A 21467-nucleotide genomic window follows, 5' to 3' on the forward strand; every position below is an offset into this window, starting at 1 on the left:
GGTGAGGTAGATATGTGGGGGCGTGTTAGAACGAGCCGTTTTAGGTAGGCGTGGTTGACTCTTCACTTTTATAAAGAATATCTCTTTGGATTTGAGACTTTAGTCTTTGAAACTTTACAGATCTTCTTTATGCACCAAGAGCTTGTAACACTCCAAAGAGAAAGGAAAAATTGAAATCGCATCATATGACCCCTTTAAATAAAAAAAAATATATTGCACCAGATTTAAGACCAGGTTTTTGTTGGTCAATGGCGCAGTCTATTTCAGTTGCCTGAAATAGCAATGCGCCTGAACACACCTCGTTTTCAGACCAGCATGCCCTTTGACGCACAAATGGGCGCAAATGCATTTGCTACTTAAACAACGTGGCACAGGACGTGAAAATGACAACTGCGTCGGGCTGAAACTAGCAAAAAACACGTGTGCCGGGTGTATGATAGGGCTCTCAGTGTTATGGCTCATTCTTCGAAAAAGTTCATCCAAAATTCATCCTATTATATTAGTGCTATCAAATGATTAATCGCATCCAAAATAAAAGTTTTTGTTTACATAAACTGTGTGTACTGTGTATATTTATTATGTATATATAAATACACACACATGCATGTATATATATATATTTAAGAAAAAATATGTAATGTTTATATATTAAGAATATTTATATCATGTAAATTATATGAATATAAATATATGTAAATATTTTCAAAATATATAATGTATGTGAGTGTATTTACAGGTGCATCTCAATAAATTAGAATGTCGTGGAAAAGTTAATTTATTTCAGTAATTCAACTCACAATTAAAAGAACCAAAGACTTAAACTACTTCAGTCTGTGTGCATTAAATTTATTTAATACACGAGTTTCACAATTTGAGTTGAATTACTGAAATAAATGAACTTTTCCACGACATTCTAATTTATTGAGATGCACCTGTATATATACATTATAAATATACACAGTACATACATATATATTATGTTAATTTTGGATGCGATTAGTTGCGATTAATTATTTGACAGCACTAATTATCATCTACTTGATGTCCACTGGTCATTTTTTACAGTGCAAATATTCAAATTCTTGCCTGCTATCTTATTCTTCCTGTAGAGTGACAAGAATACGTTTTTGGATTTCAGCATTTATTACTCTATCATTTTGGTCTACATCCATGACTGACTTTTTTTGCTCTTCGATCTGTGCAATAATTAATACTTTTGGACGGACCGAAATATTTTTTTTCACCATTGAATGTTTTTCTTTCTTTAATGTTTTCTTTGCCAGTGGTTTTCAGTCTTGGTCCTGTGGGCCTGCTGCACATTTTTGTATGTTTCTCTTCAATGACACAACTTATTTAAATGATTAAATCATTAAGAGAGAATTCCATGAAATGAACTGAGTGTGTCGAAGAAGACAGACATACAAAATGTGCAGTGCTAAAGCGCTTGGATTGAAGACTGCTTTGCCATTATTTAACTTTTTTGAGCTGAATGAGACGCAGATTCACTCTGCCAGCAGGTGGCGCTTAAAGCGTTTCCTTGGTTTCCGCTGTAAACAAAGCAGCGCTGCACTTATGAATTTTGGGGAAGCGAGCCGCCACTGCTCCATATACTGCACATTAAAGTAGTGTTTATAAGCACAGCCCTACTGTTCCATAAGTGCCACCTGCTGTCAGAGAGTGAATCTGCGTCTCATTCAGCCTGCCTGCTGTTTTGTTTTGTGCAGATATTTTATGTAGTACAGTTTCACAAAGTTAAAGTCAGACCATTCTGTTTTTGCTTCAAATTTTGAATTATACAATCTTATTTAAATCAAAAACTGCTCATGCTGCATGTGTGCAGCATCTTTGTTTGGATCGTGATTAAAATGCAGTGGTTGCCTCTAATTTTAAATGGAAAGAGCACAGGTTTGTTTAAATGAAGAGATTCATTTTATTTGTATTATTTATTTATTTGATTTGGGATATGTTTTACATTTTTTTAGTTTTATTTGACATTTCAATTTCACAAAGAAACATGCAGCAATTTGTCTGAGAAATAATAAAAAGACAACTTTTCATTTATAATTTGTCTTAAACCTCATTTTGTTAAAAAAAAAAGTGAGAAAATCGTATCGTGAAATCAGTATTGTGAATCGTATCGCATTGTGAGTTGAGTGAATCATTACATGCCTAGTTTCACATTTTTCATTTTCAGCCTTGTCACAAGAATTAACTGAAGGTGTTTAGCTTGCTAGCTGTGAAGCCAATGCATTCATTCTTCTTTTTATTTTCCACTATTTAGAGCTGTGACCTATGGTCCTTAGGGGTGATCGTCTATGTAATGCTCTGCGGATATCCTCCATTTTACTCCAAACACCACAGCCGTACCATCCCAAAAGATATGCGCAAAAAAATCATGACTGGCAGCTTTGACTTCCCAGAGGAGGAGTGGAGTCAAATATCTGAAATGGCCAAGGACATTGTCCGCAAGTGAGTGTCTTTCCATTTACTTCCTGTTTTATTAAAAATACTTCTTTACTTATTTGTGGCAAAGAACAGAGCATGCATAGACATGTATTGAATCTTTTACTCTTGTGGCTGGGAGTCTACGGCATCCCCTAGATCTGTATGGTAAAACGTTTTGAAATTTGGCAGAATAATTAAGGTGAGTTTTAAAATCGTTGTTGCCAATTTTGATGTCAGTTGCTCAAATAATGATGTCAAATTCTCAAAAAATTAAATGCCCACATCTGACAGGCAACAAAAACCTCAATGAGGGCGCTTAACTATTGTAAACAATAAAAAGAAGGAAAAGTTAGCACACCACAGCTCATTTCATGTTCTCACAATAGGTGACGTTTCGAGCCCTATGGCTCTTCATCAGTCGGTTGTGGCTTGAAGGTATACAGCTTACCTATTAGATTGTTTTATTAATGTCTACACCTACCCCAACCCTAAACCTACCCCTTACAATAATGTTAAATCAGTAATTATTGTTGTACAGTGTGACAAAAATTAGGCTATATTGATGTGTGCATGCCCATTAGCCGCAGCTGTATCCCTTCTAGCCTTAACCTCATCAGACTGATATGAAACGTCACCTGTGGTGAGAACATGAAATAAACATTTTTGCATTTTTGGAGCTGTGGTTTGCCAACCTTTCATTCTTTTTATATGCTCAAATTCTCTAACGCCACTAGGAGTTTAGGATTTACATTGGACATTTATGCATTTAGCAGATCCTTTTATCCACAGCGACCATGATTGGCGACTATTAACCAACTTTAGTCTATCTTGAAAAAATAATGAAGTAGCTATGTAAATTTAGTTAAACTGCTGCTCAATTTCAGTAGTGTAAACCAATGTTTTTGTTACTCAGATCTAACATATTTTGTTGCATTAAGGCTACTTAAAGTGAAGCCCGAGGAGAGACTAACCATAGAGGGAGTGTTAGCCCATCCCTGGCTCAACTGCACTGAAGCGCTGGACAATGTGCTTCCGTCTGCTCAAATGATGATGGACAAGGTGAGATCCAACGAAAGACAACATTTAAAAGCTTAGTTGAGTAGTATCTGCTGATGTTTAAAGTGCCCCTATTATGGGTTATGAAAGGTTCATATTTTGGTTTTGGGAGTCCCCAACAGCAGGTTGACATGCATGCAAGGTCAAAAAAACACTTTCATTGTCTTATGTAATATTATATTTCATAATATGCATTTGTTTTTACCTTTCTTGCTCAACGACTCCCAAACGATTCGCTCAACGATTCATTTTTCCAAACCCCTCCTTTGCGTGACGCTAATCTGCGGTGATTGGTCAATTTCATTTTAATTTCATCTTGCTTGTAATGCCTGATAAAGCAGCGTTTGTGAGCGCAGTGCTGCTTTGTGTACAGCCGTTACCGGGGAAACAGCTATTTTTACCGCTCCAAAAGCGGCACCTAGCGGCAAAGAATTAATTTGCATTTTCATTGAGACCAATGCGAAAATCGACTGATGGTTTTACGCAGCAAACACGCAGAGCTGTAAATGTGAACCGGTATATATATCCCATGGGGGAAGCCCCGCCCCGCGTCAGTGTTTGAGGGGGGGGCGGGGGGGGGGTTCAAGTTTTCCCAGGTCTGCGCACGCAACAAGTGGGCGGGCAATATGCTAATGTTTCATGTTGACGTCAACATGAAACGGCTTGGGATTTGTTTTAAAAATGACTTGTTTCAATGATTCGGAGTCGACTCTTTCTTTTGAGATAATAATTTTATACACGGTGCACTTTCAGATGTTTTCAGAAAGACAAACTTTGCAGGATGTTTTCATTCACTTAGAGCTGTGTTACACACTGCATGAAAGGTCATTTTCAAAAATCCATAATAGGGGCACTTTAATGCACTCGTTGCACATACAGTCCCCCTGGAGCAACATTTTCATTTTATTTTTAACTTTATTATTGGTACATTAAAATGTGGGAGGGAAAATTTGTTTAGTTGATTTTTAGCATCTTAACTTTAGCTCTGGTGTAAGTTGAAGCTACATTATGTAACTTTCAGCCGCACCACACAGATACGTTGTTTTTGTTCAAATCGAAGAGTAAATAAACATAGAAAACGTATCCGCGTGGTGCGGCTGACACAGAACAACATACGCTGTTTGCGTTCAGTGGATACTCTCCAAAATGGCGCTACGGTGGACGAATTGTTGAATAAAGTCGTTAGATTTGATTATACAATGTATGTAGAATTTCTTATTTTGTTCTACTGTAGTTTTTTTTTTGTCCTGTTGCTTGTAATTAGTTTCTTATTCTTTAATCACTAACTGTTTACTTGACTTAAGTGAGCTTGAGTATTTGTTTGTTTGTTTGTTTTTGTTTTCTTTATTTATGCTAGTTTTTTGTGATATTGACACTGGTGACAAGAATTATGACATTTCTATCAAATTAGTATCAAAGATTTTGATATCATACAGACCTCATTTAAAGCAAAAATAACTATATCGTGATATTTATCGTTACCATGAAATAAAATTACTCATATCGTGATATAAGATTTTAACTCATTACTGGTATTTCCGATATATGAAGTTGTTGTGCTAGGATTTCATATTTATTGTTTTTATAGTGCTTTATACAATACAGATTGTTTCAAATTAGCTTTATAGAAATAAACAGGAAAATACCAGTGTTAATGTTGAAAAATTCATCAGTTTCAAAATTTTGATTTCAGAGGTTAAAACTTGAACTGAGAATCGACTCTTTGTACAAAGCATGAATGATTTCTCCTCCCATCTGCTGTACTACCTATCATATTTTGAATACTGTTGCTGTATATGCATAATCAATATATAAGTTATGTTTTGTTATATTGTTCAGGCAGTTGTGGCTGGAATCCAACAGGCCCATGCTGAACAACTGGCCAACATGAGGATACAGGACCTGAATCTCAGTCTAAAGCCGCTCAACTCGGTCAACAACCCCATTTTGAGAAAGAGAAAGCTACTTGGGTAAGTCTGTCATTTTTGCTGTGTTCCTTTTCAGTTAATTGACGTTATTCTGTGTCTTTATTAGCAGAATGCACTTATAGATCTGTGTTTGATTTCTGCCTCATGCAGCACCAAACCTAGCGATGAACTTTTCATCAATGATCCTGAGAATGAGACAGAGGACACCAACGTGGCTCTGGAAAAACTACGAGATGTAATCGCACAGTGCATCTTACCACAGGCTGGTACGTATGGACATGCATTGTTGGTTTGTGGTGTTTATAATCCACAGGTTATTCTTCAATAACTCAGGACTGAGACAGAAGATAATTGTTTGACACTGGTCATGATATTTTCCACAACAGTCCTCAAATCCAGAAACGTTTGCTTTGAATGTGTAGCTTTCATAAAAAAAAATTAAGAAACACAATATTTAACAATTTGCAGTATCTTTGTGTTGTTTTTTACAGGTGACAATGAGGATGAGAAGCTAAATGAAATTATGCATGAAGCGTGGCGATTCAATCGAGATTGCAAACTACTCCGAGATGGATTGCAAGGGTTAAGTTGGGATGGTACGTGTTTGTGTCTGTAGTTTATTTACTAGTAGCTTTACTGTGGTTGAAGGTAGAATAACATCCAACTTTTTACTATAGACTAAATTTGGATGTCTGATTCTATGAATTTGAGGTGAGAGCTCATATCAAAAAGATTGAGGTTTGTCATTTGAATCAATGGATTTTTAATTACTAATATCATCAAATGGTATCCTAATGTTAGTATGTTGGTTATAAACAGTCAAGAGTATGTAAGGTCCACACAATTTTCCCCAAGGAAGGTCTCCAATGGTGGATGAAGGTTTCCTGCGTGTCCGGTCTTTTCGATACGCAAAGTTATTTAATTTAAGTTAAATTGTAATCTGACTCCATTTTATTATGACCTCGCATTTGAGTTAGAATGCCAATTATTTATAGGGTAATTTATCTAAACATCTGATTATTCTATTTATTCTTTAATATTATTCTACTCGTTCATTCGGGTGCTCATGTCGCTCAAAGATATCACTTCGGCCGTTAGCGTATCTTACTGTCACATTCTCGTCAGTCTTGGTTATTAGACAGAGGTAATTGACTAATACTTTAGATGGCTGCTCCTATGCTTGCTCATTCTAAAAGTACTTTTATTTAGCCTCCATAGATTTGTATACACTTGAATAAAGCAACATTATTTCTAGTCAGAGTTAACGACCACTACTATAGATATAAGCCGACCAACATTACTTTCCCTGATAGTAGCTTTGGTATGGTCATGGCATGGTTTCCCCATGTACACTTAGCTAGAATAATATTACAATAAACAAGAGGTTAGGCTCACCCTATTTAGGCTGGTCGAACAACATCCAGTTGACCTAAACGGAAATTCCCTATAGGCCCTTACAATCTAAGTACACTTGAACTAATACCAAGTGTTAGCCGGATCTCTAAAGATACAATTATTGAATTTTAGTCCCTTACTAACCTGACGCAGGAAATACGGTAACAAGGATATAATGTAATCCACTAGAGTCAATAATTACAGCGAAAAACAGAATAAAATCAAATGTAACAATTTATTATCGGTCAGGTAAATATGTATTATGCCAATTACATAGCCAATTCAAAGATATCAAATCATATCAATACAAACATCAAACTCTCAAAGATAAATCTAAGAGTAGAAGATGCATACCTGACCTTAGAAAATACATAGTATGGAGTGTAGAGACACACACCACACTACGGGCTTTCTGGCTATAGAATCGCCCTGATCTTCTTGCAAGATTTCCTTAAGTACTCAGCCCAAGACAAAACATCTCCCGAAATGGAGACAGGAACTAACAATTTGAATTTGTATTGATCAAGCCGAATTAACACCTTTTAGGACAGATGGTAATTTGCATGGAATGACACACCCTCTACAGTAATAAACATATCTCTTAACTCTTAAGATCTGTATTATCTTTTAGTCTACTTTTGTAAGATTGAGACCATTGTACCACTCGCCCTGAGACTATTCAAATGATACCAAACATGACTGTAAATATTATTTGTATTCATGTAGAACATTATACTATTGACCATTCTTAGTGAACCAAGTTGAGGGAGGATGGGTAAGGGGATGAAAAGGAACTGATGCATATGTGAGAGAGGTGTTTTCCCACATTTTCTCTCAGTGGGATGTGGAGACAGATGTCTGTATGTTAATGCACTGTGTATTATCCGTCTCAGAAGATAAAGTGTCTGAGGTTCTGTAAATCTTACAAGCAACATCAAAGAAATGTCAGAAAAAACACTGACCAGTGTTTTTGGTCAGAATGCTCTTGACCTTTTGATGACAGGATGGACAAAAAATAAGACTTGGGGTTCCGTTTACACGACAACGTATTCAGCCAAAAACGGGAAACTTTTTATGCATTTTGCCTGTTCGTTTACACGACAACGCCATTTTGGGGACTGAAAACGCATATTTTTGAAAACGGGTTTCAAAGTGCAAGTTTTTGAAAATGCCACCATTATCGTTTTAGTGTAAACGACCGAAACGGGAATCTTTGAAAACGGTGACGTCATGTGCGTGTGTAGTACGTGTTAGGTATGTAGACATGCGCAGTACGTGTTGATTTAAAAGGCAAGCGCGAACAAATATACACAACAATGGCGGAGTACATGGTACTGTTGTTGCTGCTCAAGAGTTTGCTAACGCTTTTTCAGCAAAGTGTGAATTTACTTCAATATTACAACCACTGTTGCCAACTCTCGCAAGATAAATAAGCAACCGCAGCTTAAAAAACAAGCCCAATATTTTTTTGGATGATTTATCATCAATATTATTTATCATCAATTATTTATTACCAATAAATGAACCTACAACATATTAAATCGAAACTACCCTTTTATCTGAAAAGCAAAAACATAAGTTATTTTACAAAAATCAGCAAACTGCAAAAAAGTGAGAACAAAAAACTCCTCTCCAAGCAGAATAGGGATGGAAAAGGAGAAAAACACAAGAGCTTCAAAGGGGAACTGTAACATAGTCTCTTATTTATAGCCTACTAAAATATAGGCTATTCGAACCAAATGTATAGGCTGTATAGTTTTAGTATTAGTATAGGACTACTTGTTTTTTATTACAGCCTATGATAATTAATACATTACAAAAACATTGTAAAAATAAAAAATTAGGCTAAAAGAAAGTCATCCCACTTCTCTACGTCTACTTCTGTCATCGCTTGGATTACAGCGTGACGCGCCTTATTTTTGAACGTGATTTTCTCCAGTGAGGGGGAGGAGGGGGCGGAACATTTGGCAAATTAAGCTGCAGCACTTATATTATTGCACTGGTTGGCTATTAACTGTGAGCAGACAGAGTGTTAACCAATGCATTGGAGAATATGGCGAACATAAATAAAGAAACGAAGTTGCTTGTCAGATTTCCCTAACAAGCAACCATATTTTTTAAAATAAGCCCAAAAAACTGCGACCCAGGATTTTTTCACGCAACTTTACAAAAACAGAAGCCCAAAGTCGCGTATAATACGTGGACTTGGCAACTATGATTACAACCAACAGCGGAGACGCATCATATACATCATATAACCGTCACTTCCCTACAGGTACTGTTTACTAACAAGGTGACAGCGCCAACTACTGGCCTGGCATACGTAATACAGCGTTTTTAGCCGTTTTCGCGGATATGTGTAAATGCAAATAATTTTGAAAACATTGTCGTGTAAACGTGAATCTTTTTTAAAAACACAAGGGAAAAACCTTTCTGTTTTTGACTACAAACTTTTTAAAAACGCAAGGGAAAAACTTTTCCGTTTTTACTACATCGTTGTCGTGTAAACGTAGCCTAAAATTGCATTTCATGAAGGAAATACTAGTTGCGTAGCAGCTAAACAATAAGTTACAGATTCAGGTAAGAGCTGGTAGGGTTTGGTTCTGTGTAAATGAAATGTAGGATTAGTGCTTTAGTTCAAAATCTCAATTGCATTTTTTCTTTAAGCTTTTAAGTGCTTAAGATGCTGAATTGGTTATGAAGAAATAGCTTGAAATGTATTAATTTTGAAAGTGAATAAAAACGAAAATGGGACAAATGCCTAACCAGTAGTGGCAGTAGCAGAAAGATTTGGTCAAGTCAAATGAAATGTGATGTTGTAGACAAGTTGTTTTAAACTAACCCTGGAAAAGCACAAGCAGTATGTATTACAAGCAGCTGTGTGGGCCATCCTTGACTAATTAATTGCATAATTTCGATCTATAATAATTCATATAATATCAACCGGTTATGTTTTTCTTTCTTCACAGGTAGATCATTTTCAGACAGAGTAGACCGCTTAAAGCTGGCTGAAATTGTCAAACAGGCCATTGAAGAAAAGACGAATTTACAGGACTCCCAATAGCAAGTGCTGACATTTTAATCCCTTTTGTACTGTTAATTATAATTGTCATTAGGCATATGATTGCAAAACATGTTTTTGTATAAAATTGCAGACCTTTTTCCATGGTCATACTGTAGTCTGTTGTAAATCTCTAGCTGAAACCAAGTTGTTGGTATTTGTTTTCACTACAGACTGCAGTAAAGAAATGTGTTTTAAAGAAATTGCAATGTTTTTATTTCTGATTTTCATAATGAAAAATAGGGGGAAAATATCTATATTAGATAACATTTTATAATTCACCTTAGCTCAGTTCATTTAATTGAATCAAAACATGTCACTAATTAAAAAGAAGAAAATAACAATGTTACGCATTAAAAAATATGGGACACTAAAATGATGTACAGTAATGCACAGATTGGAATGCAAAGTTTCATAAAGATGAATAAGTTAATTTGTTCAAAATTTTTACCTTTTGACTGTTAGGTGGCGCTGCTAGCAAACTTATGTTGTATTATCAGAGGATGCTTACAGTGGCACATACAACATCTGTCAGGTCAATGAAGATCCAATGAACTTCATTATTCGAAAATAAAGTTCTGTCATTCTGAATATTTTTTAGAGGTCACACTCTTTGCAATGAATGGATTTGTTTGTGTAAATTCTGGGATAAAACTTTTTTTTTTTTTTTTTATATACTCCCAAATAGCAAATTCTCTGCAATTTCTCTCTGGTAAAGTGTTTAAGAACTTGTCATAACTAGAAAAATTCATCATAGAAATATCCTTGACTTAAAGGGTTAGTTCACCCAAAAATGAAAATTAGCCCATGAATTACTCACCCTCAAGTCATCCTAGGTGTATATGACTTTCTTCTTTCAGACGAATCCAGTCGGAGTTATATTAAAAATTGTCTTTGATCTTCCAAGCTGTTTAATGGCAGTCAGCGGGTGTTGCAGTGCATCGGTCCAAAAGAAGTGAAATAAAGCGCATCCATCCATAATAAAAAGTACCTCACACGGCTCCGGGGGGTGAACAAAGGCCTCCTGTAGTGAATCGATGCGTTTTTGTAAGAAAAATAACCATATTTAAAATGTAATAATCAATTTAATCTAGCTTGCGCTCACTGTTGTACACTGAAGCACCTCCGGGAGGATGACGTTAAGCTTGGAACAGCTTGGAAGATCAAAGACCATTTTTTATATAACTCCGATTGGATTCATCTGAAAGAAGAAAGTCATATAAGCCTAGGATAGCTTGAGGGTGAGTAAATAATGGGCTAATTTTTTGGGGTGAACTATCCCTTTAAGATTTTATCAGTTTCGGTGACTTTTGTTCAACACTGGTAGGTACGTCAAATTCTCACAGTGGAGCTGAAGTGTTTATGGTGGAGCCTTGACTACTCTTGGTTGCTATGACAGAATAACAATCTTATAGAAAGATACACTGTTGTTTCTCAGAAACTAACATGTGAACTAACTTAATTCTTCAGTTATTTAATACAGATTATTAGCTGGCATCAATTATACAATACCTACTACAAATTAGAACTTGTATTACAAAATCAGTAAGCAGTAGATGATTTCAAGTTAATGAAACTTCCACACTTATAAGAGCTCTCTGCTAGCTGTGATGTGCTGTTTTAGCTATAATACAGTTGTGGTCAGAATTATTTGCCCCCTTGGTATGCGAGCAATGAAGGCTGTGAAAATAAATCGGTAATGTTCAATCAAAAAAAGAGTCTCCACTAAAAGAATATAGAATGCCCCTATAATTCAAATTATGAAAGCAAAACATATCCCTGTATGGGTTTTTGTTTTTTATATTTATAAAATATGATATAGTTGTATGTATCTCATAAGCAATAGTGCCATTTTCCCCAAAATTGCCTTTTTCCGGCATGATGGCAAATGTTATATTGGGTTTCTGTTTAGCCAACAAAAATAGTTCTAAACAAAGTCGGAGCAGAACATTTGCACGTCTCAGAGCAACAGTGCGGTGTTTCATTCCTGAATGAATCTGTTTTTAAACAAATCATTTGAATCAATGATTCAATGATCCATTCTTTTCTAAATGAATCAGCCCTTTTCAACAAATTGTTTGAATGAATGATTCAGTGAGTCCCTCATTAAAGCAGGAACCTGCCACCACCTACTGGCGGTTTTAGTGTCATATTTAAAGTATTTATCCATTGGCAGGCCTAAACCAGCCAAAGTATCAGCACAAAAACACACTCAAGATAATTTTTAGTTACCGTTATCGGAAAAAAATCCCAAAAGTATTGAGAGATCTTTTTTTTTTTGTCAATATAGTACCCATACATGTCACCTATTACAGCATTTAAAGCCATAAAAGTCATTTTGTAGGTTGAAGTTTCAGAGTATATAAACATTTTTATCATGGGACAACTAAGTTCACGACCAAGAAAAGCCATTGAAATGGAGTGTGTACACGAACCTTGTATACTACTCAAATACTCCACCAACACAGCGGAGAAACATCCTCATCGGTCTAAAGAGATGCCTGTTGGGCTTGGTAAGATTGATAGAGGGAGAGAGGAGAAGAAGAGCCAGAAGAGCTTCTGGAGGAGGACCGATCTCCACTTTCTTCACCCAGAGCTGCTAAATCTGGTTTAGGCTGAGAAGGAGAACCAGAGTGCATCAACAGTGTTAGGGGTAATGCATTACAAGTAACACAAGATATATAATCAGAATGCTTTTTTTTTTTCAAATAAAGTAAAACATTACTTTTTAATTTACAAGAAAATAAGTTACTTTTTCAAATGAGTACCACCAGTTACTTTGTTTTCCCCTTTACTGACTTGACAGCTCCCCTGTTCCCATGTTGAGAGAAATCGGAAGTAAGTTGTGTTAGCTATGTAAACATGATGCTTACTGTAGTTCTAGACTAAAGGTGAACATGCATTTACTCAACTCGCTTGGACAAAAACAGATTCAGTATTCCTCAAAATGAATAAAACCGATGGAATGCAAACTCAGAATATGATGCAAACCTTTAATAATTCAATGTTAAATAACACAAATACCCTTTATGTATTTAGTCCCATTTTATTAGCAGTGTCTTTGCTGCTGACCTTCTAAAATCCAATTCAACCATACTAAGCAAAAAATGACTTTAGATAAACATACCATTTTTTTTTGTCAAAAAAGATAACTTTTTATATTAAAAACAAACAAGCAAGCCCAGCCCAGATGAGGAAAAAAAGTGACGCAAAAGTAACGTAATGCATTACTTTCTATAAAAGTAACTAAGTAACACTATCAGTTACTTTTTAGGGACAAAAGCGATATTGTAATACATTACTTTTAGAAGTAACTTTCCCCAACACTGCACATCAACATGTCATGAAATAACTGTCTCAAATACTGCCATTATCACACCCAAGTATTTTATTAGTGACAGTTTAAAGATCAGAAATGAAATCAATTTGAAGATTTTTGATCACCGCAAGATTTGAGAGTAACTTTTATTAGGCGTCATTACCAAACCGGTCAGTATGTGAGAATTTAAATTCAGAAACAAATCAAATTGGATTGTTTAAAAAAAGTTTAGTTTTTTTTAAGATATCAAGTTAAAAGTTCTTAAGTTCGTAAATAAAGAAACACTCCGATTTGAGGATATGGTAATTTATCAATGTTATTTATTTATTTGATTTGATTCATAGCTCCAACATCTGAAGTCCTTCCTGCTGCTGAGGAACAGCTGGAGCAGGATGTCCTGGACAGGAGTAAGAATACTAAGTTCTTAAGAATTAGAAAATGTTATTTTGAATTATAAATGTAAAAAATATGTAAAACTGTATTTCATACTAGCTACCACTGTTTCTTTTCAATAGGCCACATTTTGAGGCATAATTAAATCAGCCATAAATCAGGACACCATGGAGGTCAAACTGATTGACTTTGGTTGCGGTGCGCTCATAAAGAAATCACACTTTAAAGATTTCTCTAGTATGTACAAACCACTGTTATTATAGCTAGCAGAAATGCTTCCTATATCTAGTCAACATGCTGTGGACATGAATTAAACATCAGACAACATATCTTTTCTTTATGCACAAGAACATACGGTCTTCCGGAGTACAAAATCAGTGGCAAGTACCTGCAAAGCCGGCGACAGTGTGGTCACAAGGGAATTATCCCACAGCCCACGCACGACCTGTACATGATCACTGCCAACATCTGGAGCAGTCCTGGCCTGTCACAAGGTGAGGTCTTCAGCAAAGAACAAAGGACCATGTGAATTCTAAATCACACAAAAAGACCAATGGCTTTAAAGAGAGCAAGTTAATGCAGCTGAACACTTAATAAAAATCTTTATATGTAAAAAAATTAAATAAAAAGCCAGGCGTTGTGGCTTGATGTCTTTTATTAATGTTCATTTTTTATAACTTTTTGTTTGTTTTTTTTTGCTCGGAAGAGACTATTCTTTTTATTTTATTTTTTTTTTTGCAATTGAAAGAATAACAACAGTTATGAAGTAACATGGGGCTAACGGACATCACATGAAGTTAGACAAGCTACACAAATTAACAAAATATACCAATGATAAAGAAGAAAAAAAAAAGAAAGAAAGGAAAGTCTTTTAAAGATAGCTTACAATAGACTCAAGAATGTTAAAAGTTTTAGAAGCCTTTGAGTTCAAAGGATTTGACATATTCTTAAAAAAAGTAAAAAGGGACTTTATATCAGATGAAAACATTCTAACGTTAGGTTTGCAATGAATGGTTCTGGCTTTATGAAGGTGAAATTTACCCAGAAGACAAAACAATAAAACAATATGTTCCAGATTAATGTCCTTGGAATGAAAATCTGACAAAAAAAAAAAAAAAAAGTTTAGTTTTTTTTAAGATATCAAGTTAAAAGTTCTTAAGTTCGTAAATAAAGAAACACTCCGATTTGAGGATATGGTAATTTATCAATGTTATTTATTTATTTGATTTGATTCATAGCTCCAACATCTGAAGTCCTTCCTGCTGCTGAGGAACAGCTGGAGCAGGATGTCCTGGACAGGAGTAAGAATACTAAGTTCTTAAGAATTAGAAAATGTTATTTTGAATTATAAATGTAAAAAGTATGTAAAACTATTTCATACTAGCTACCACTGTTTCTTTTCAATAGGCCACATTTTGAGGCATAATTAAATCAGCCATAAATCAGGACACCATGGAGGTCAAACTGATTGACTTTGGTTGCGGTGCGCTCATAAAGAAATCACACTTTAAAGATTTCTCTAGTATGTACAAACCACTGTTATTATAGCTAGCAGAAATGCTTCCTATATCTAGTCAACATGCTGTGGACATGAATTAAACATCAGACAACATATCTTTTCTTTATGCACAAGAACATACGGTCTTCCGGAGTACAAAATCAGTGGCAAGTACCTGCAAAGCCGGCGACAGTGTGGTCACAAGGGAATTATCCCACAGCCCACGCACGACCTGTACATGATCACTGCCAACATCTGGAGCAGTCCTGGCCTGTCACAAGGTGAGGTCTTCAGCAAAGAACAAAGGACCATGTGAATTCTAAATCACACAAAAAGACCAATGGCTTTAAAGAGAGCAAGTTAATGCAGCTGAACACTTAATAAAAATCTTTATATGTAAAAAAATTAAATAAAAAGCCAGGCGTTGTGGCTTGATGTCTTTTATTAATGTTCATTTTTTATAACTTTTTGTTTGTTTTTTTTTGCTCGGAAGAGACTATTCTTTTTATTTTATTTTTTTTTTTGCAATTGAAAGAATAACAACAGTTATGAAGTAACATGGGGCTAACGGACATCACATGAAGTTAGACAAGCTACACAAATTAACAAAATATACCAATGATAAAGAAGAAAAAAAAAAGAAAGAAAGGAAAGTCTTTTAAAGATAGCTTACAATAGACTCAAGAATGTTAAAAGTTTTAGAAGCCTTTGAGTTCAAAGGATTTGACATATTCTTAAAAAAAGTAAAAAGGGACTTTATATCAGATGAAAACATTCTAACGTTAGGTTTGCAATGAATGGTTCTGGCTTTATGAAGGTGAAATTTACCCAGAAGACAAAACAATAAAACAATATGTTCCAGATTAATGTCCTTGGAATGAAAATCTGACAAAAAAAAAAATAGATTCTGTTATTTCTATCATTTTGTTACAGCAGGAAAAAATTAACATGGTAACTTCTGACCAAAAAGACTTGGTGAATGGGCAATAAAACATATGTAGAATAGATTCTTCATCAGTATTACAAAATGAACACATTGAGGAAATATTCTCAGAAAATCTGCTCAAAAATAAATTACAAGGGTAGTATCTATGAGCAATTTTGAAATGGAGTTCTTTAATGTTACTTGGGATAAGTTAAATAGCCTGTGAGGAAAGGTCCATACGTTTTTTAATTCAGAGTTCGGATAACAAATCTTCCATTTAGATTGTGCTTTAGAGGGGCATCCTGGAGTTGAAGAAAGAGCATTTCTAATAAAAAAGTTATTGCATTTTTTATCTAATACATAAACACCATTAAATGCAAGTGTAGGAAAATGGTTGTTTACACAGCCATAACATAAATGCGCTTTAAACAAAGTTTTTAAACTGACAGGGATACTTTTAGTCACCTTATTAAAATCTCTTAGTGAGATTGATGCACCTTTCAAAAACACAAAATCAGAAAAGGAAAGAAGGTCGAACTGATTTGTTGTCAATGCGGTTTCATTCTCCGAGTCGGGATAAAAGTGGCGAATTCAAACTTTCCGGGGTGCCGAAACACGGAAGAGCGCCACGAGAGCGTTAGTGGACAAAATAATATTGCATCCGTAGTGGTTTAGCACTACCATTGAGAATGAATGGGAAACGGTTTAGAACCGTTTAGCTAAAGTGTGCAACTTTAGCAGGTGGCGGCGACATAACAACGTCAGCATTGGTGGTTCAGTGGTAGAATTCTCGCCTGCCACGCGGGAGGCCCGGGTTCGATTCCCGGCCAATGCAGATACACGTTTTCAGTTTTTATGCGTGAAAAATGTAAATCCATCAGATACAGCTGAGCTGCGTCCACACATTCAGCTCTACGACTAAATGAGACCACTAACACTGACTGCAATGATAGAGCTTGGAATAGCCAGGACAATTTTTAATATAACTCCGACTGGATTCGTCTGAAAGAAGAAAGTCATATACACCTAGGATGCTTCGAGGGTGAGTAAAACACAAGCCAATTTTCATTTTTGTGTGAACTAACCCTTTAAGACTCTCCCTCTGATCTGTCAGATATCACTCATGTCCTTCATTTATGAATGCATGTATATCAGCCTCTCAATAAAGAGGAAGTGTGTCATTTATGCACCTTCTGTAGCGGTAGAGAGAAGTACAGAAACATTCAACAATAGTTGCACTGCTTCATATTTTTGTGGAAACTATGATGCATTTTATTTTTCAGGATTCATAGATGAATAGAAAGTTCAAAAGAACAGCATTTATTTAAAATGGAAATCTTTTGGAACATTATAAATGTCTTTACTGTCACTTTTGATCAATTTAATGCGTCTTTGATAAATAAAAGTATTCATTTCAAAGTATTCATCGTGCTTACCACAAACTTTTAAATGGTAGTTTAATCACAGTTTCCACGATACATGATTTCTGAAGGATCGTGTGACTCTGAAGACTGGAGTAATGATGCTGAAAATTCAGCTTTGATGACAGAAATAAATTACATTTTCACATATATTCACATAGAAAACAGATATTTTAAATGGTAATAATATTTCACAATTTTTACTGTATTTTTGATCAAATAAATCAGGAGTGGTGAAAGTCCGTCCTGGAGAGCCGCAGCCCTGCAGAGTTTTGCTTCAACCCTAATCAAACACACCTGAACAAGCTAATCAAGGTCTGAAGGGTTACTAGGAAGCTACAGGCAGGTGAGTTTTTATTAGGGTTGGAGCTGAGCTCTGCAGGACTGGGGCTCTCCAGGACCGGAGTTCGCCACCCCTGAAATAAATGCAGCCTTGGTGAGCAGAAAAGACTTTCAAAATCTTTAAAAAAAAAATCCAAATTCAAATGTCTGACTGGTAACATATTATAAAAGTTCACAATGTTGTTGCAGATGAAATAAATATTTTTCATCAGGTTATACTGAATATTGTGCAAACCCTTCATCTAAACCAGTGTTTCTCAACCCTGGTCCTGGGCGCCCCCTAGCACTGCACATTTTGTGTGTCTCCCTAATCATACACACCTGATTCAACTCATTAGCTCATTAAAAGAAACTCCAGGACCTGAAACGGGTGTCAGATAAGGGAGACATACAAATGTGCAGTGTTGGGGGGCGCTCAGGACCAGGGTTGAGAAACACTGATCTAAACCTCTCTACTTAAAGGGACAGTTCACTCAAAAATTAGCCCATGATTCACTCACCCTCAAGCCATCTTAGGTGTAAATGCCTTTCTTTAAAAACGTCCTGGCTCATCCAGGCTTCATAATGACAGTGAATGGGTGCTGAGATTTTGAAGCCCAAAAAAGTGCATCTATCCATCATATAAAGTGCTCCACACGGCTCTGGGGGGTGAATAAAGGCCTCCTGAAGCAAAGCGATGCATTTGTGTAAGAAAAATATCCATGTTTAAAACTTTATAAAATGTAATCTCTAGCTTCTGCTGATTGTCGATCGCGCGTTCAATGTATAAGCGGGCCCCCCCCTCAGTCCATTCGCGTGTGAATGAACCATGAGAATATGCTAGTTTTGTTTACAGCAAAGGAAAACCAGTCTCCTCATGGCTTATATCAAAATCCTGCGACATTTTCCTTTACAAATCCTCGTTTTGTACATCTAACCTCTTAACACGCAAAGATCGCGCATACGACAGTTAGCGGTATTGTGCTGAATATTGAATAGTACTGAATGTTTGCATATATTCAGCACTTTGATACTGCAAAAATACTGCAGTGCAACAGCAAAGGCCAAAAAGGTCAAATAAAACTCTAAATGAGTAGCATGTTACAGTACACTCAAATACTGTAAGTTGTGCAATTGTAAAATCAGGGTCAATGAGAGCCTTATCATGTCTTTGTGCTTGAGTCCGGCCTACAAGTAATGTAGTCTTTTTTGCTTGACAAAAAGAAAAAACCCTCTGGTCTGACAGATAACACTCTCTAAACCTTACTCTTTCTCTCCTCATCCTCCACTTCTTACATTTACTCTTCCTCCTCTCCTTCTCAGATTGTTTCCATCTATTGTTCAGTCACCTGTGCCACTTGTGCACTCTGAACGGGCTCATATTTTGTACAGTTGGTTTGATCACATCATTAGAAACAAGTGTAAACAATTTTGAATCGTTGTGTGTAAACAATGACAACTGTGCTTTAGTTGTGCTTAACTTTTGCCGCTTATGTTTAGCATTTTGTAACACAAATGCATCACAGTGTGATAAGTGTTTAAGTGAATGAGAATGTGTTTAGAGTTTTGCAAAAAGAGTGCTGTGTAAACGATGACAACTGTGCTTTAGTTGTGTTTAAATTTTGCCACTTGTGTTTAGCATTTTGCAGCACAAATACCAGTGTGATAAGTGTTTAAGTGAATGAGAATGTGTTTAGAGTTTTGCAAAAAGAGTGCATGAGAATTGCCAATAGAGCCTAATAGCCTGAACGTGTTTAAGGTTTAGCAGAAAGAGTGCTTTATTCGACAAATTGGTTTAAGCTAGTGAGAATTTGGTTCAGAGATTGGGGTTTAGTGTTTTAGCAATTCAGAAAAACTTGTTTAGCATTTTGCAGCACAAATACCAGTGTGATAAGTGTTTAAGTGAATGAGAATGTGTTTAGAGTTTTGCAAAAAGAGTGCATGAGAATTGCCAATAGAGCCTAATAGCCTGAACGTGTTTAAGGTTTAGCAGAAAGAGTGCTTTATTCGACAAATTGGTTTAAGCTAGTGAGAATTTGGTTCAGAGATTGGGGTTAATGCTGCATTCACGCCATATCGTAATTACCGTAATTTCGAGATGACAGCACGTAACGTTCTATTCGGAGCTGTTCACGTCCTCGGACTCGGAATTATGCTTTCTATGGCAACACTATCAATGCCTAAACAGAGCCTGCGGTGGTCAGGTGGTACAGCGGTCACATGGTACAAGTCGTAGCTCTCAGAAAACATCTCCGGTTACTATCGTAACCTCGGTTCCCTGAGAGCGGGAACGAGACACCACGGAGACTCCCATCACTCCGTTATGGGAACTCCTTCCCTTCCAACCTTTCTTGATGTCCTATTGGCTAACGCCAGTCCAAATGACTGTCCAATTGTCTCGAAGTATGCAAATCGCATGCAAATACTGACGAGCTCGAGAGGCAGTATAAAATGCGGTGCACGCGACAATTACGTCAGAATCTGATACTGAACGCCGCTTAACTGGTCAAGCAGTGAACACGTCGACCTCTGTGATGTCTCGTTCCTGCTCTCAGGGAACCGAGGTTACGATAGTAACCGGAGACGTTCCCTCTCGAGCTTTCACGGTGATGGAGAGAAAGTGACGGTCCGCCCATAGCAGGAGATTCGCTGCCTGCTTGTACAGAGCCCTGGAGCGTACGCCTCCTTTGTGATTTATGTACGAGACCACAGACATGTTGTCAGTGCGAATCAGTACATGCCGCTGATCCAGCTGCGGCTGAAAATCCTTTAGAGCTAAGAACACTGCTTCCAGCTCCAAGCGGTTTATGTGCCACCGGCTCTGGGGTTCTGACCACAGCCCCGAAGCTGGCATGCCCTCGCACACTGCTCCCCAGCCGCGAGTCGATGCGTCCGTCGTGACCACAACGCGCGACGTCACCAAGCCCAGGGGAACCCCCCGGCTGAAGAGATCTGGGTTGCGCCACGGCCTCAGAGCTTCGATGCAGCCGCGGGAGACCGCGATGCGCAAACGGCCCAAAGTCCACGCCGTAATTACGTCAGAATCTGATACTGAACGCCGCTTAACTGGTCAAGCAGTGAACACGTCGACCTCTGTGATGTCTCGTTCCTGCTCTCAGGGAACCGAGGTTACGATAGTAACCGGAGACGTTCCCTCTCGAGCTTTCACGGAGACATTTCTCCATTATGGGAACAATATTCAATCCCGCCGTGAGAGAGGCTACGAGCAGCCTGAGCCAGTCACATACTCAGTGAAGATAGAACACACAATTCCCACAACCAATAGCGACGCTTGTTAGGCGGGCTCACAGCTGATAGGTGGAGATAAGCCAATGAGCGTCTAAAGCCCAGGCATACGAAATTTGCATATCTGGTCATTAATAATGTTGGCTGCGCTGAGAACAGGGCAAAAGGGGCTGCACAGAGATAACGGTGTTAAGCAGCATAACATACAGTATAACATGATACTCAAGGCAGCAATACACGAATAGAGGTAGCATAAGTGTGAATCAGTCACTCACCGACAGCACTCGGGAGGTTAAGGACTGAACGTCCAGCTTGTAAAACCTGGCGAAGGTATTCTGAGAAGACCAGCCGGCTGCAAAGCATATATCTTGAATAGACATACCTCTCGACCACGCCCAGGCGCGAGTCGATGCGTCCGTCGTGACCACAACGTGCGACGTCACCAAGCCCAGGGGAACC

At 37.0% G+C, this 21467-nt stretch overlaps 1 protein-coding gene and 1 non-coding gene across 3 annotated transcripts in view; both read left to right on the plus strand.

Annotated features, from left to right (window-relative positions):
• Window positions 1-10393, plus strand: part of mapkapk5 (MAPK activated protein kinase 5) — a 30733-nt gene extending 20340 nt beyond the window's left edge. The window contains exons 6-11 of one of the 2 annotated variants that reach the window (XM_016451908.1): window positions 2282-2469; window positions 3384-3504; window positions 5341-5471; window positions 5580-5695; window positions 5921-6025; window positions 9794-10393. In XM_016451908.1, the coding sequence (XP_016307394.1) occupies window positions 2282-2469; window positions 3384-3504; window positions 5341-5471; window positions 5580-5695; window positions 5921-6025; window positions 9794-9888 (756 nt within the window). In that variant the 3' untranslated portion in view covers window positions 9889-10393. The remainder of the gene's footprint in view (window positions 1-2281; window positions 2470-3383; window positions 3505-5340; window positions 5472-5579; window positions 5696-5920; window positions 6026-9793) is intronic. The other variant, XM_016451906.1, reaches the window with a different exon arrangement.
• A 6391-nt stretch (window positions 10394-16784) lies between these two features.
• Window positions 16785-16855, plus strand: trnag-gcc (transfer RNA glycine (anticodon GCC)). Its single transcript has one exon. It is a non-coding gene; the product is annotated as a tRNA-Gly (tRNA).
• Window positions 16856-21467: the final 4612 nt, after the last annotated feature.

Source organism: Sinocyclocheilus anshuiensis, unplaced genomic scaffold (genome assembly GCF_001515605.1).
Source record: "Sinocyclocheilus anshuiensis isolate Anshui unplaced genomic scaffold, SAMN03320099.WGS_v1.1 scaffold431, whole genome shotgun sequence".
Taxonomy (NCBI): Eukaryota; Metazoa; Chordata; class Actinopteri; order Cypriniformes; family Cyprinidae; genus Sinocyclocheilus; species Sinocyclocheilus anshuiensis.